Source organism: Anoplopoma fimbria, chromosome 16 (genome assembly GCF_027596085.1).
Source record: "Anoplopoma fimbria isolate UVic2021 breed Golden Eagle Sablefish chromosome 16, Afim_UVic_2022, whole genome shotgun sequence".
Lineage (NCBI taxonomy): Eukaryota > Metazoa > Chordata > Actinopteri > Perciformes > Anoplopomatidae > Anoplopoma > Anoplopoma fimbria.
In genome coordinates this window covers 22,242,136-22,254,345 of record NC_072464.1, presented here as the reverse complement: position 1 = coordinate 22,254,345, position 12,210 = coordinate 22,242,136, and the positions used below count along the sequence as shown (strand labels likewise).

The 12,210-nt window shown below is 38.5% G+C and overlaps 1 protein-coding gene across 2 annotated transcripts; it reads left to right on the top strand.

The window, feature by feature from the left end:
• The first annotated feature begins 1,574 nt into the window (after window positions 1–1,574).
• prkag3b (protein kinase, AMP-activated, gamma 3b non-catalytic subunit) lies at window positions 1,575–12,210 on the top strand. Of its 2 annotated transcripts, none has more exons than XM_054615021.1 (13): window positions 1,575–1,607; window positions 4,147–4,207; window positions 5,150–5,298; window positions 5,394–5,475; window positions 7,061–7,119; window positions 7,237–7,282; window positions 7,394–7,448; window positions 8,178–8,304; window positions 8,571–8,736; window positions 9,044–9,081; window positions 9,605–9,751; window positions 10,115–10,208; window positions 12,128–12,210. In XM_054615021.1, the coding sequence occupies exons 1-13, from the start codon at window positions 1,590–1,592 to the stop codon at window positions 12,157–12,159; spliced, it is 1,074 nt and encodes a 357-aa protein (XP_054470996.1). In that variant the 5' UTR covers window positions 1,575–1,589; the 3' UTR covers window positions 12,160–12,210. The 2 variants fall into 2 exon arrangements, with proteins under 2 accessions (XP_054470996.1, XP_054470994.1); XM_054615019.1 differs by having other exon boundaries at window positions 1,590–1,607; window positions 4,147–4,211; window positions 5,154–5,298.

The following is a 12,210-nucleotide window of genomic DNA, read 5'->3' as shown; positions in this document are numbered from 1 at the left end:
AAAAGGAGTGGATAGTTGACTACGTTCGCTCAGTATGTCTATAAATAGTTTGACATGTAATGGCCCAGTGAAACATGAACATCTCAAACACGGGTGAAGCCTTAAAGCTGCACTGGTCTAGTTTATTTTTTAAATATAATATATCTGTGTAATGTGAAAGTTGTCACGTGTTTTGTTTTTTTTCACAGCATTTTAGCATCTTTCAGCTGATTCACTCACTGCTTTAACCCAGTGGCATTTTTATGTCTGCAAAAAAACCAACAACTGCCATGTGTTCTTGGCCTGCCTAACAACAAAACGACAGACAAAGTCAGCAGCTGTCTGGGGAACAAAATGGCACATTTAGCAACCAAAGAGCCACACATTTTGCATCCTCAGGAGTTCTCATAAAATATTTAGTATCTTCATTTGTGCTTGAAACACGACTTCAAATCATTTGCTCGTGTTTCTCTATCTGCTGGACGTGTAAATTGGCAACTGTTTGCTGACACCTCGCCACAACAGCTCCGTTTTCATGATTTGTCGGTGTAGTATTTAAAGCTTGTTGCGCAATGTTAATTAGTCCCCATATGAGCAAACACAGGAAGAAACAGGAGCTGCTGTGCTAGATGTCAAACGCAATGGCAGGGGTCCAAAGACTTCTAGTATAGTTGTGTTAGACCCGCCCTTCAATGCCATCCTGTAGAGCAACAAGAAGAGCTGCTTGTAGATTAGAAAAAGGTGTTGCTGTCACCTTGATGATTGAGACTGAATAAAGGCATTGTGTTTCATAGGAAAAACATGTCCCATGCCTAATTAGTAGTTAGACGACAAGCATTTCATTCCTAATCATGTCCAATGTCTAAGTATGTGTATAACGTACAAAAGGGTTTTGCATGTTTTAGCACATAAGCTCCTGCATAAATGACATGATTGCAGGTTGCACATACTTTGCATTATTGACTATTTACCAAAGCAAATCGCCTGTGTTTAGATGAAATTCTTTTAGTGGTGATCTGGTTCTGGGATTTCCATTTCTGCTTTTATTCAACTGAAGTGCCAGTGATGAAGTGTGTGTCCTTCTGGTCTTTGTTTACCCTCCAAATGTTTTGTTTTTATGCTGCCAACACCTGAAGTTCTCACCAGTGGATGAAAAAGAAGTGGTTGATAATGTCTGTCACCATACTAGGATATGTGTCTGTCTTTAGCCCCCCCTTCCTTACTCTCCCTGTATTCATTTCCCCTCCCTCTCTCTCTCTCTCTCTCTCTCTCTCTCTCTTTGAATGCCAAAGGCCTCTCACCCCTCTCAGTCCTGATTTAGACCTCAGTTTTTCCCAGACATTCACACCCTGCTGGCTGAAGCTGGCCGAAGCTGTGCACAGATTCTGCTCTCCCCTTCAACCTTTTTCGTCCAATACCGCCTTCTTTCTTTCTTTCCTTCCTTCCTCAGTCTCTTCCCTTCTTCACTATGACTGGACTTCTTTATCCGACATGGTAGGAGTTGCCTGACAGATGTCCGAGTTGGACAGCGGGTCGTGGGCTGTAGTCCAGGGTTTCAGCAGTCGGTCTGGATCCACAGAGGCAGCCTTTTCTGCTCCTCTTACCCAATCATGGAGCCTCTTGCAGAGGTAAGACACTCTGCTCACTCCCTCTCTGGTCTGTCCACTTCTGGTGGCCGCTGTCTGTTTGTGCATGTGTTTGGACATGGCTTTGTAACTTAGAAGCTGCAAAGACAAAAAAACTATAGGATTTACTTTTTGCACCTGTCTTAATTTACTGTCCAAAAGTAAATCATATTCACAATATTGTCTTATTGGCCTAAACAAAGTGTCTGTGTCCATGCACTGATTCTATGTCTGTAGCTGCTAACCTTGATTTTTATTTTATTATTCTTTCATTAATTCTGTTCAATCTAGTTTTAGTGTGTTCATTTTCTCATTTCCCATTTTGTTCATATTTGCTGTTTTTCGTTAATGTTTAATGTTCATTTTGACAATGTTTGTTTACTGTAAACGCCAAATTTAACAAGACTACTGTAGGTCGAAACCTAGTACATTCCAGGACGGTCTATGGACATTGTGTTAAATTGTGGCCAAATTGTTACTGGGATACTAAATTCTGGATTTTGTTCATGTCTAAGTTTTCTGTAGTGGTCAATTAATATTTGTTCTTAAAGGGTACTGAAATGGCATATCATATGAGATGGTAACACTATGTTTGAGGCAAATAATTGGGGACTGCTTTAATTCAATACATTATATTAATGCTGTTTCCAACTATTTGTTGTTCTGGATTACTCATCAGTGTGATTAAAGTTACTTAGTACAGCAGAGCAGACCTAGGTGAGCTCCTCTGACAATTACAAACATCCCCCACAGCCTCAGATGCTGGTCTCGAGGAGCTGCAGTGTTTATTCATATTCAAACTGAAACCAACACTGACGGTACATTTATTATCACCTGACAGCTTTACTGCTCCTCTGCCCAGATTTCCAACAGCTGTGAGTGCATCCACCTCTCACTCTCTCACTCTCTCTCTCTCTCTCTCTCTCTCTCTCTCTCTCTCTCACTAGAACAACCACACAGCTACGCCGACACCCTACAACTACAGGATTTTAACACGTTTGAAACATATAAAGCAAAATAATATATTTATAGTGTCACCAAATAGATACATATTTATTTTTCGTGCCTCTAAATTTCTCAAATGAGGCTCTAAAATCTCTCAATTATCGTTTGAAAGCATGTCAGACATGTAAACACCAGCACAGCATGGCTTTTTGATCACCAATTGAGTATCAGGAGATTGACTCGATGGTCTTGAAACAGGATCCTTAATGAAAAACATATTATTATTGTATGATTCATTTTATTTTAAGGTCAACATTTGGACAAAAAAGGAACTTTAGAGAAGGCACCACACAAAGTGACAATGCAGGTATAAGACACAGTCACCTGTTCATGTCACATAGGTCACATGGACGTAGTTCTTCCAGGTTATCATCCTGGTTAAGGCAATTGCTACGGGGGCCATTCATCCATAATAGCCCCTGAAATGAGGTACGGGGGAAACTAACTTTTGCTTTTTTTTACAATATTTTTTTAATAAAAAAAATAAATAAAATGATAGCAACATAAAATATGTAACAAAAACATAAATATCCAATTAATATGCTCTATTTTATGGGTTGCCCACACAATAACCCCAGTGCATCACCTTGATAGCTAATAAAATGCTTGAGTCAATTATCCCTGCATCAAGATAACTTACAAGATAATTATGTTAAATACACCTTTTCTTTTAAGTGTGTTCTGCATAGTTTGCAGGTGGCACCAATGAAAATCTTTCCAAGGGCACCAAATTGGTGAGGGCCGGTAATGCAGGATATCATGAAGTTTTTGTCTTCTAGTAATCTTTAATGATTATACTTTCAAAAGGGAGGTGCCCAATGAATGTTGTGGCATCCTTACTCTTAGACTAAGATCATCCACAACAGTCCAACTACATAGATCTAATAACTGTAGTACCCATCTGTGGTGTTTTACCACTAAAGAGCTTTCTATCCCTCTGTTAAGGGCAGATCACATAGACGGTCAACATCTTTCAAAATCATCTATTGGTTAGGAATTTATCTGACATGTAAATATCTTGCTGAGAAGAGTTTCCTGAGTCACCTGATTGTTTCCCAATTTTGAAATTGCTTTAAATTCCTTCTTCAACAGATTTGCCATTGTTTTCATTACCAAGCTGTTTCCACTGTAAATTCCTTATTGGCAGCCTGTCTTTAACGACAAAGACTGTGGAGTCAGTTATGGCAACCTCCACCTCCACCTCCACCTCCACCTCCACCTCAACCTCAACGCTGACGTCCGCTAGCAGATTCTTGGCCTCCTGCCATGACGTGCACCAGCCCAACCTATAGAAACTCCTCACAGCTGCTTCTACAACAAGTTTTTTTTAAACACTGGAAGTCTGTTCCAACAACTTGTCTCCAACGACATGCCAGAGGTTGACATGGGGACATGAGTTCCCAGCAGACCCTCAGGGACATCAGGACTATGCCTGGCCTGGATGGGGGTCATTGCTGAGCTGTGTGTTGAGTTGATTCAGTCTTCAAAGCGTAAACTCTGAGCTGTTACTGAACTGTTGATATACTTCCTTTCCCAGGGCCCGTTATTTGAGATGGACCAGGATGAGGAAGAGGATGTTCTCTCAGTGAAGAGCGGAGGTAAAGATGAGAAGATATTGTAACTTTTAGTGTGTTTAATAGACTACTACTTCTACAGCCTACTGTTACCACTACTTATACGTACGTACCGGTACTTTGCATGTGTACAGTAAAGGACGTGATCATGACTAGTCAAGTATGGGCCATGATGTCACAGCAAAAGTGATTACTGGCAACAGTGACAATGTGCAAACAAACTCCAACCTGTCTGAATTAATTACAAAAACCACATGCTGATGCCCAGAACAAATATCAAACATTTATCCTGATTATTGCAATAAAGGGTTTCCAATATTTGGGTTTGACATCAGATCTCTAGGCGCCAGCATAGAGTTCATAAGAAGTGGGCGTAGTCACGGTGACGTCACCCATTGGTTTGTCGACTCACGTTTTGAAGCGTCAAGTTCAGCTTTTCGGCTGTCACCATCTTGGATTTTTGCAACCAGATGTGACACAAAAGGGAGGAACTAAGTACAACTAAACGCTGAATAAGACATTTTTAGGCGAACAAAATGTGACAATTAACTTTCATGAACTGAAAACACATTGTGAAAGGGTTTAAGTTGTAAGACAAAGACAAGGACAACTCCCAGACCGGACAATGCCATAGTAGACACCTGTCAATCACTGTGTAGCCCCGCCCTAAAGCATACCCTGCTTTATTTTACTATATTTGACTCTAAATGGAGCATCATTTACTAAATGAACATCATGCTGTATTGAAGAAGACTTGAAACTAGAGATTGAGACCATAAAACTCATGTTTACAATGTTTACTGAGGGAATAAATCAAGAGAGAAGTAGAGTCATTTTCTCATAGACTTCTATACAACCAGAGGAGTCGCCCCCTGATGGACAGTAGAGAGAATGCAGCTTTAAGGCTGAGGGTTTCTGCCTGGGCACCAGCAGTGTAAACCTGTGTTTTCAGTTGTTTATTTGTTTGTGGCTGTACGTATGCAACACCTGCTCTTGCGCCCCCTACAGGCACAGACCCTGACACGTTCATATACATGAACTTCATGAAGAGTCACTGCTGCTACGATGCCATGCCTACCAGCTCCAAACTGGTCATTTTTGACACAACACTAGAGGTAAGAAACACATTTTTTTTATACAGCAAAATTACCCACAAATGCATGACTGTTCTGGGTTGTAATTTTTGAAATACTTTGTGTGTTTATATCAGGTGAAGAAGGCTTTCTTTGCTCTGGTGGCTAACGGGGTGAGGGCGGCTCCACTGTGGGACAACAAGCTTAAGTGTTTTGTGGGTGAGCCCTAATAAGTATCTGTCTATATCTCTGTCTCTACTGCATACTAAAACAGTCTAATACAGTAGAGGTGTACAGTACACAAATGATCGAAGTCTACCGAATCATCAGTCAATCATCACCCCATATTTGAGCACCCATCAAAGGGGAATATAAGTGCTTACACCAAGCTTAGCTTTTGTATAATAATGTTCAAATGTTAATGAGAAAACAGGTAAAGCCACATTATAATCATGAGCTGATTTTTTCAAATATTTTCAGCATCTTGAGCCAGATGGGTCTTATTGTTTATATTTTGTTTCCAATTTAACCCACCGATCTAAACCTTTTTGAAAATTATAATTAAATAAGGATCTAGTTATATTATTTCATGGTTTGCAGAGCTACTTCCTGTTTTAACTCCATGATTAGAAAAGAGGAATACAACTGTGTTATCATGCAAGTGTATTAAAAAATATCAAACAATAAAATGTAGACAATTTTTTGTCTTAAAGCACAATGTTTTAATCATAAAAACCTTTATGTTTAAATTCAATCAGTCTCCTTTTATAAAGTGTGTATGTGTATTTTGTAATTATAGTCTGCCTGAATAAATACAGAAGAAAATGAACTCAATGAATATTTACAAAGTGGCCAAGCATTCAGTGCCACCTCACGGTACTTTCACAGACTGCTGTCAACGTTAATTTGGGAGTGAAAAAGTGCTGCGGCTCCTTACATGCTAGCATTAATAGGTGTGTGACCTTCATCGGGTTGAAGCCCAGTTTTCTCAGGGTTCAGGTTTCCTTAGTGCAGACATCTGGTTTCAAATGATGCTGGCTCAGTTTGTGTGCTAACATTTAGAGGAAAGCAGGTTGTAACATTACAAACGCCTCCCTGAACACGTAGACCAGGTCAGTGAGAGGAAATGTATCACTAGTAATGAAAACGGAAACAGCCTTGAACATGAGCAACAAGTAAATCTCAATCACCCTCAATGAGCTGACTAAATTAAATATATTAAAACCAGATTTTAAGCCAAGTTACGCTAACTCCCCAGTGAGGATACAATGCTTTATAAGCACAGACAACACAATTGTTGGATGAATAAAGAATGGAGATATTTATTTAGATCCTTAGTGAGTTACAATCTAAAGTTTGTTAGAGAAGAGTAATAATTCACAAGATCATTTCTGAAGATTTGTGTCAGGTAACGGCCGTTGTTGTCATTAGTGATGCTTTTGTTTTTCTCCTGAGAATACTCTAATATATGTGTAAAATCTGTTCAATTTCTAAGGTAACATATCATCCTGTCAGCTTTTAATTGTAGTTAATTTTGCTCTCCTTTTTTGTGCATCGTATCTCAAAGGTTCTCTAAAAAGGGGGGAAGTATGGAAAAGATTTGTCACTTAAATATATCTATCTTGTACGGATGCATCTTTGCTCTTCATTAGTTAAACAGCAGTCAAGCAGCAACTTTCCTTTATGTAAAAAGGAAGAAACTTTGATGAATATACTTTGATGTTGTTTCTATTGACCACTGATAAATCCATGCTTCCTGTGTGTGTGTGTTTGTCTATATGTGTGTGTGTGTATATGTGTGCAGGTATGCTGACCATCACTGACTTCATCAACATTCTCCATCGTTATTACAAGTCTCCTCTGGTGAGCTGTGGGACCTTTGGATTAAACATTTATATCAAATAAACAAGCAAATTTTAATAAAAAATCACATATCAAAACTGTTATCAAGTGCTGAGATGATGTTTGTTTTGTCTGCAGGTTCAGATCTATGAGCTGGAAGAACACAAGATCGAGACATGGAGAGGTCTGTTCAACACACCCATATCATTATATCGTTCATTTAATTAAAAAGAAAGACATCTACATTTGTTTTAGGTAGTTTGTGTTAATAATTTGTGTCTCTCTCTCTCTGCAGAGATCTATCTCCAGTACTCTATAAACAGACTAATCAGCATCACTCCTGACTGCAGGTAACACGATTCTTTGAAATAATTAACTTAAAATGCCATATACCATATAAAGTATCACAACAGTTATAATTTCAGCTTCGAACATACATTCTCTCTGGTATCGAGCTTACAATAGTTACTGAGGTAATAGATCAAGTGAGAAGTAGAGTCATTTTTCACACAGACTTCTATACAAACTGGTGAGAAGTAGATCGGATGTACAGATGACCATTTTTAGTATGATATTTTATATATTCTTTAACTTGTTTTATGATATTTTTATCTAGTCTTAAACTTTTGGGCTTAAACAAGGAACTTTCCTCCTGTCAGATGCAAAATGGGGTTTATTTTAACCTAATTGCTGCTTTGCTGCACCCAAAATGTCACTAAATTCATTAAGATGTTAGATTATTGGGGTTGAGAGATGATATAAGTACTGCATAAATACAATAAGAGTCATATTGTTCTCTTGCAAACAGGATTTAGCTCCTGTCAGATGCAAAATGGGGTTTATTTTAACCTAATTGCTGCTTTCTGCACCCAAAATGTCACTAAATTCTCAAATCAGTGTTCAGAGTCAACTGTAGTCTGAGCTGTGTTCTGTTGCAGTAAAACTCCCAAAGAAGAAATTGTGGGATCATTGTTGCCTCCTAACAGAGCATCAAATCCATAATGAGTCTTATCATTCCATGTTACAATCCTCACATGTATTTATTCTAACCTTGATCATGAGTTTCATTGTCTCCTCAGTCTGTTTGATGCCATCTACTCCTTGTTGAAGAATAAGATACACAGACTGCCGGTCATCGACCCGGCAACAGGAAATGTCCTCCACATCCTCACTCACAAACGCATCCTCAAGTTCCTCCACATCTTCGTAAGACTTCTTCCCTTTGTAATAAACATATACCCACATTCAATATTGATTAAAATTCCTTCTGCTTGCAGTACAACAAGCATGCATTTCTTTATGTCATTGAAAACACAGGATTCTGAAAATGTCCTACAAATAAAAATAATATTATATTTATATATATATATAACTTCGGGTGCTATTCTTGGTCTGTATAATTTCTAATAAATTATTTTAAATTATTTTTGAATTTCAAATATTGTATATTTATTCTCTTTCTTCCCCTTCAGGGATCAATGATTCCTAAACCCAGGTTTCTTCAGAAGCGGATCAATGAGGTGTCGATCGGTACCTTCAAAGAGATTGCGACGGTCCAGGAATCGGCGTCTGTCTTTGAAGCTCTGACCATTTTTGTAGAGAGAAGAGTGTCCGCTCTGCCCGTAGTCAATGAGCAAGGTAGTCTAACATCACACTTGACATTTGGTGGTTTTAAAAAGGGGGATTTTTATTTATTTAATGTTTTAAAATCACATATGGGTAAATGGAGGGTTTCATTCCGGAACACTTTGGATCCATTGTATCGCTATTGAATTCAATCACTCCTAATTTCAATTCTTAGTCCAATGTGGTTAAGAGTTGATGACATTTTTTTAGTTATGTTTCATCATCAGCCAGTAAAACTCACTTGTGATTTCTTTCAAATATTGATTGTCCTTCATGCATTATATTTTCTGTTGACATTGTCCTTGTGTCTCCTCTATAGGTAAAGTCGTGGCGCTGTACTCCAGGTTTGACGTCATTGTAAGTCATTTTCACACATCCTATAAGTCCTGTAAATCCTTTGTTATGCTCGGTCAAATTGTTTTATTGTTGTTTTTGTCTCAAAATTCAATAGTGATTACAACTCAGAAAAAGTCTGTACTGTAAAAAGTAAATAAATATAAAAAAAAGAAAATACTGTGAGATTGATTGCTAATCACATCATGAATTTGTACAAACTAGAAAGAAATCACCAATTTCCCAAAAGCATAAATTAATTCCAACATGCAGGAAAGAATCACCATGAATTAACAATTTTAAAATTCCCCAAATGAATGCCCAACACAGCAATAAATCTTGTTAACATGTATGAGTAAACGTGCATATTATACATATGTACGTATACAAAAGAAGTGATAAGTATCCTCAAAATGGCTATCTTCAGTCTGGGCTACACTGGTTGAAGAAAAAAAACCTGATTTAATTTATATATAGTTAGGCTGCTATTTTGCAGGTTTTGCTGCACAATATTTTTTTTTACGTTTTTTTTCTCTCCATCATTCAGAACTTAGCCGCCCAGAAAAACTACAACAACCTGAACATGACGATGCGGGAGGCCATTTCCTCCAGAGCCTGCTGTATGGAGGGAGTCCTCAAGTGTTACCCTTATGAAACACTGGAGACCATCATCGACCGCATTGCCAAGGCCGAGGTAACACACACGCACCAACAGTCTGAATGACGAATCTTTATCAAATGTAGTATGAATAACATGCACATATTGATTGATTTAGTTGTGGTTTAGCAAGATTTTTGCATTATTCGTACTTAATTCTCACCCTTACTGAATTCTCGTACTGAATTCTCACTCTCTGCGGTAAGCGTGTATTTAAGGTACAGTGTGTTTGCAGTCAGAGTGTCTTTATTTTCAAACTGAAACAATATAAGTGGGCACGTTACAGTTATAAGAAAGAGCAGATCAAAATGACATATATGGCACAATATGATTATTTTAACTTGATTGCCTGTAGAAGCATTATAATCAAGCATTATCGATAAATCCTTTTTCCTTCAGGTGCATCGTTTGGTGTTGGTCGACAGTGACGATGTGGTGAGAGGGATTGTCTCTCTATCTGACCTTCTACAAGCCTTGGTTCTCACTCCTGCAGGTATTGATGCTCTGTACTCGTGACTCCGACCCTTCCATTCACCCCTTGCTCTTTCTCTCGATCCCTCCGGCGATCCATCCATCTGCCTTCAAAATCTCCAAAAAAGCTTCCTTCTCCTTCTGGAAATCTAAGCTCCTCCTCCTCCTCCTCCTCCTCCTCCTCCTCCTCCTCCTCCTCCTCCTCCTCCTCCTCCTCCTCCTCCAGTGAATGCTCAATGCTACTGACCAAACTCCACTTCATCTTCAACTTTTCATCCTCCTAAAGACAACGAAAGTCTTTTTTCTTATCCATGGGAATTTTTCTGATGTCGAAGTTCCAACCTGGCCAATTTGCTCCCTCTCTGAAATCTCCTGATCCTTTCAAGTATACTTACCAAGAATAAGTACAAACTACACCATTCAGGGATTCACCTGAAGGCCCCAACTGCAACTCCTGCAACCTATGGAATATTTTCTTAAACCTTTTCTGTGATATCAATTAACTGTCACCTTCTGCTCCCTAACAGTCAACCAACCATCTTTAACCTCCTTACATTTCTTCTAAAACTCTATCCCCATCAAAAACCCCTTTTACCTCCACCCAAACCAACCAAGCCGTTTCCTTATCCTCCACGTTCAACAAAGTCCGACACCAACCCATTGTCATGCTGCAGTTCGTCCTATGAAACCACCATGTCACCAGCAACTCTTAGCCAACACATCCCAGGTAGGAAGCCTGGTGGCTGCCTGTCTGAGCTTGCATCTTCACTTTAAATGACAAAGTCTTGCTGCAGCTTGTTGTGGCTCTTCTGTAGATTCTCCAAATGGATCATATGAGGGGGAATTGGTACACATGTAGTTATGGCTTCTGTCTTGACATGTGCGCAGTTTTCAATTCAACCTATATTAATGTAAGAAATGACTTACAATAAGCTAAATATGCCTCAATAAGGCAGTGAATGTCCAATTATTTTCCATCAAGGTGTCCATTTGCTGTGGGTTCCATTTATAGTGTACCATTCCCACCCATCTCTGCTTTAAGAGTCTGTTGACATTTGGGGACAGGTGTGTCTGAACTTATTGTTTCTGTATATAATTAATGTGATGTATAATAAAATGTTTATTTTATTAAACATTTATGTAGTTTGTGTTTTGGAAATGCAATGAAAAACTAGTGCAGTGCTTTCTGACAACAGGCTGTGCTCTCGGAGAGCTTGGAGGTCTAAATTTGGAAATTTCAAAGGTGAAATTTCGACATTGAATTGTCTGGAACGCAGCATGAGACAGAGTTTGCCTAGTTGTTAATTATTGTTCTCTATTTTTGGAGAGCTTTTAAGACTTCTCATCCATGTTCGCTTAAAAAAAAAGTTAACTAGACAAACTACATCTGCCAATGAAGATCATGTGCTATGATTGAAAGCTTAAGAGCAACTACTAAATGGACCATGTGGTGAGAAGTTAATTAACACGTTAGGCTGAAGACCTCATCTTTCTTGTCCTGTGTCAGCATGTCAATACAGTTTTCTGCATTAACATCATACCAGATTTACCCACAATACAAGCAGCCATCTTGGAGGAACTATTTGTACTCGTGGGATGTGCAGTTTTGACATTTCCCATAAAAAGACGACAACAATGTAAACATCCAGGCTGTACAAATACAGTATCATTCAGTTTTCCTGGTTCCTCTGATATGATGTGAACATGTCTTTGATGAAATGGTCTGTAGAATTAGACTGTGTGCTAAAGAGCTTGTCTTCTGTCTACAAACATTGTAAACATTTTATCGATTATGAATTTTTGCCATTGAATTTAAATAAAATTGTATAGGAATGTGCTCTTAGTTGCAACACCATGAATTGTCACCGTGACTAAAGTTGGTATAAGAATGAAAACTTAAATGAGTGAAAAACTTCTCCCCTGTTATTTGATCTTTTCCAGATATTTTCGAGGGATCATGCTGTCAAGACTGAAGAGAACAAGATGGAGATTGATCCTGCTAAACAAGACTATGAGTTGACAAG

Coding starts and splice junctions, on each gene's coding strand:
- prkag3b (XM_054615021.1), top strand. Junction 7,449..8,177: donor AGCATCACTCCTGACTGCAG/GTAACACGATTC, acceptor TTGTCTCCTCAG/TCTGTTTGATGCCATCTACT. Junction 8,737..9,043: donor GCCCGTAGTCAATGAGCAAG/GTAGTCTAACAT, acceptor TCTCCTCTATAG/GTAAAGTCGTGGCGCTGTAC.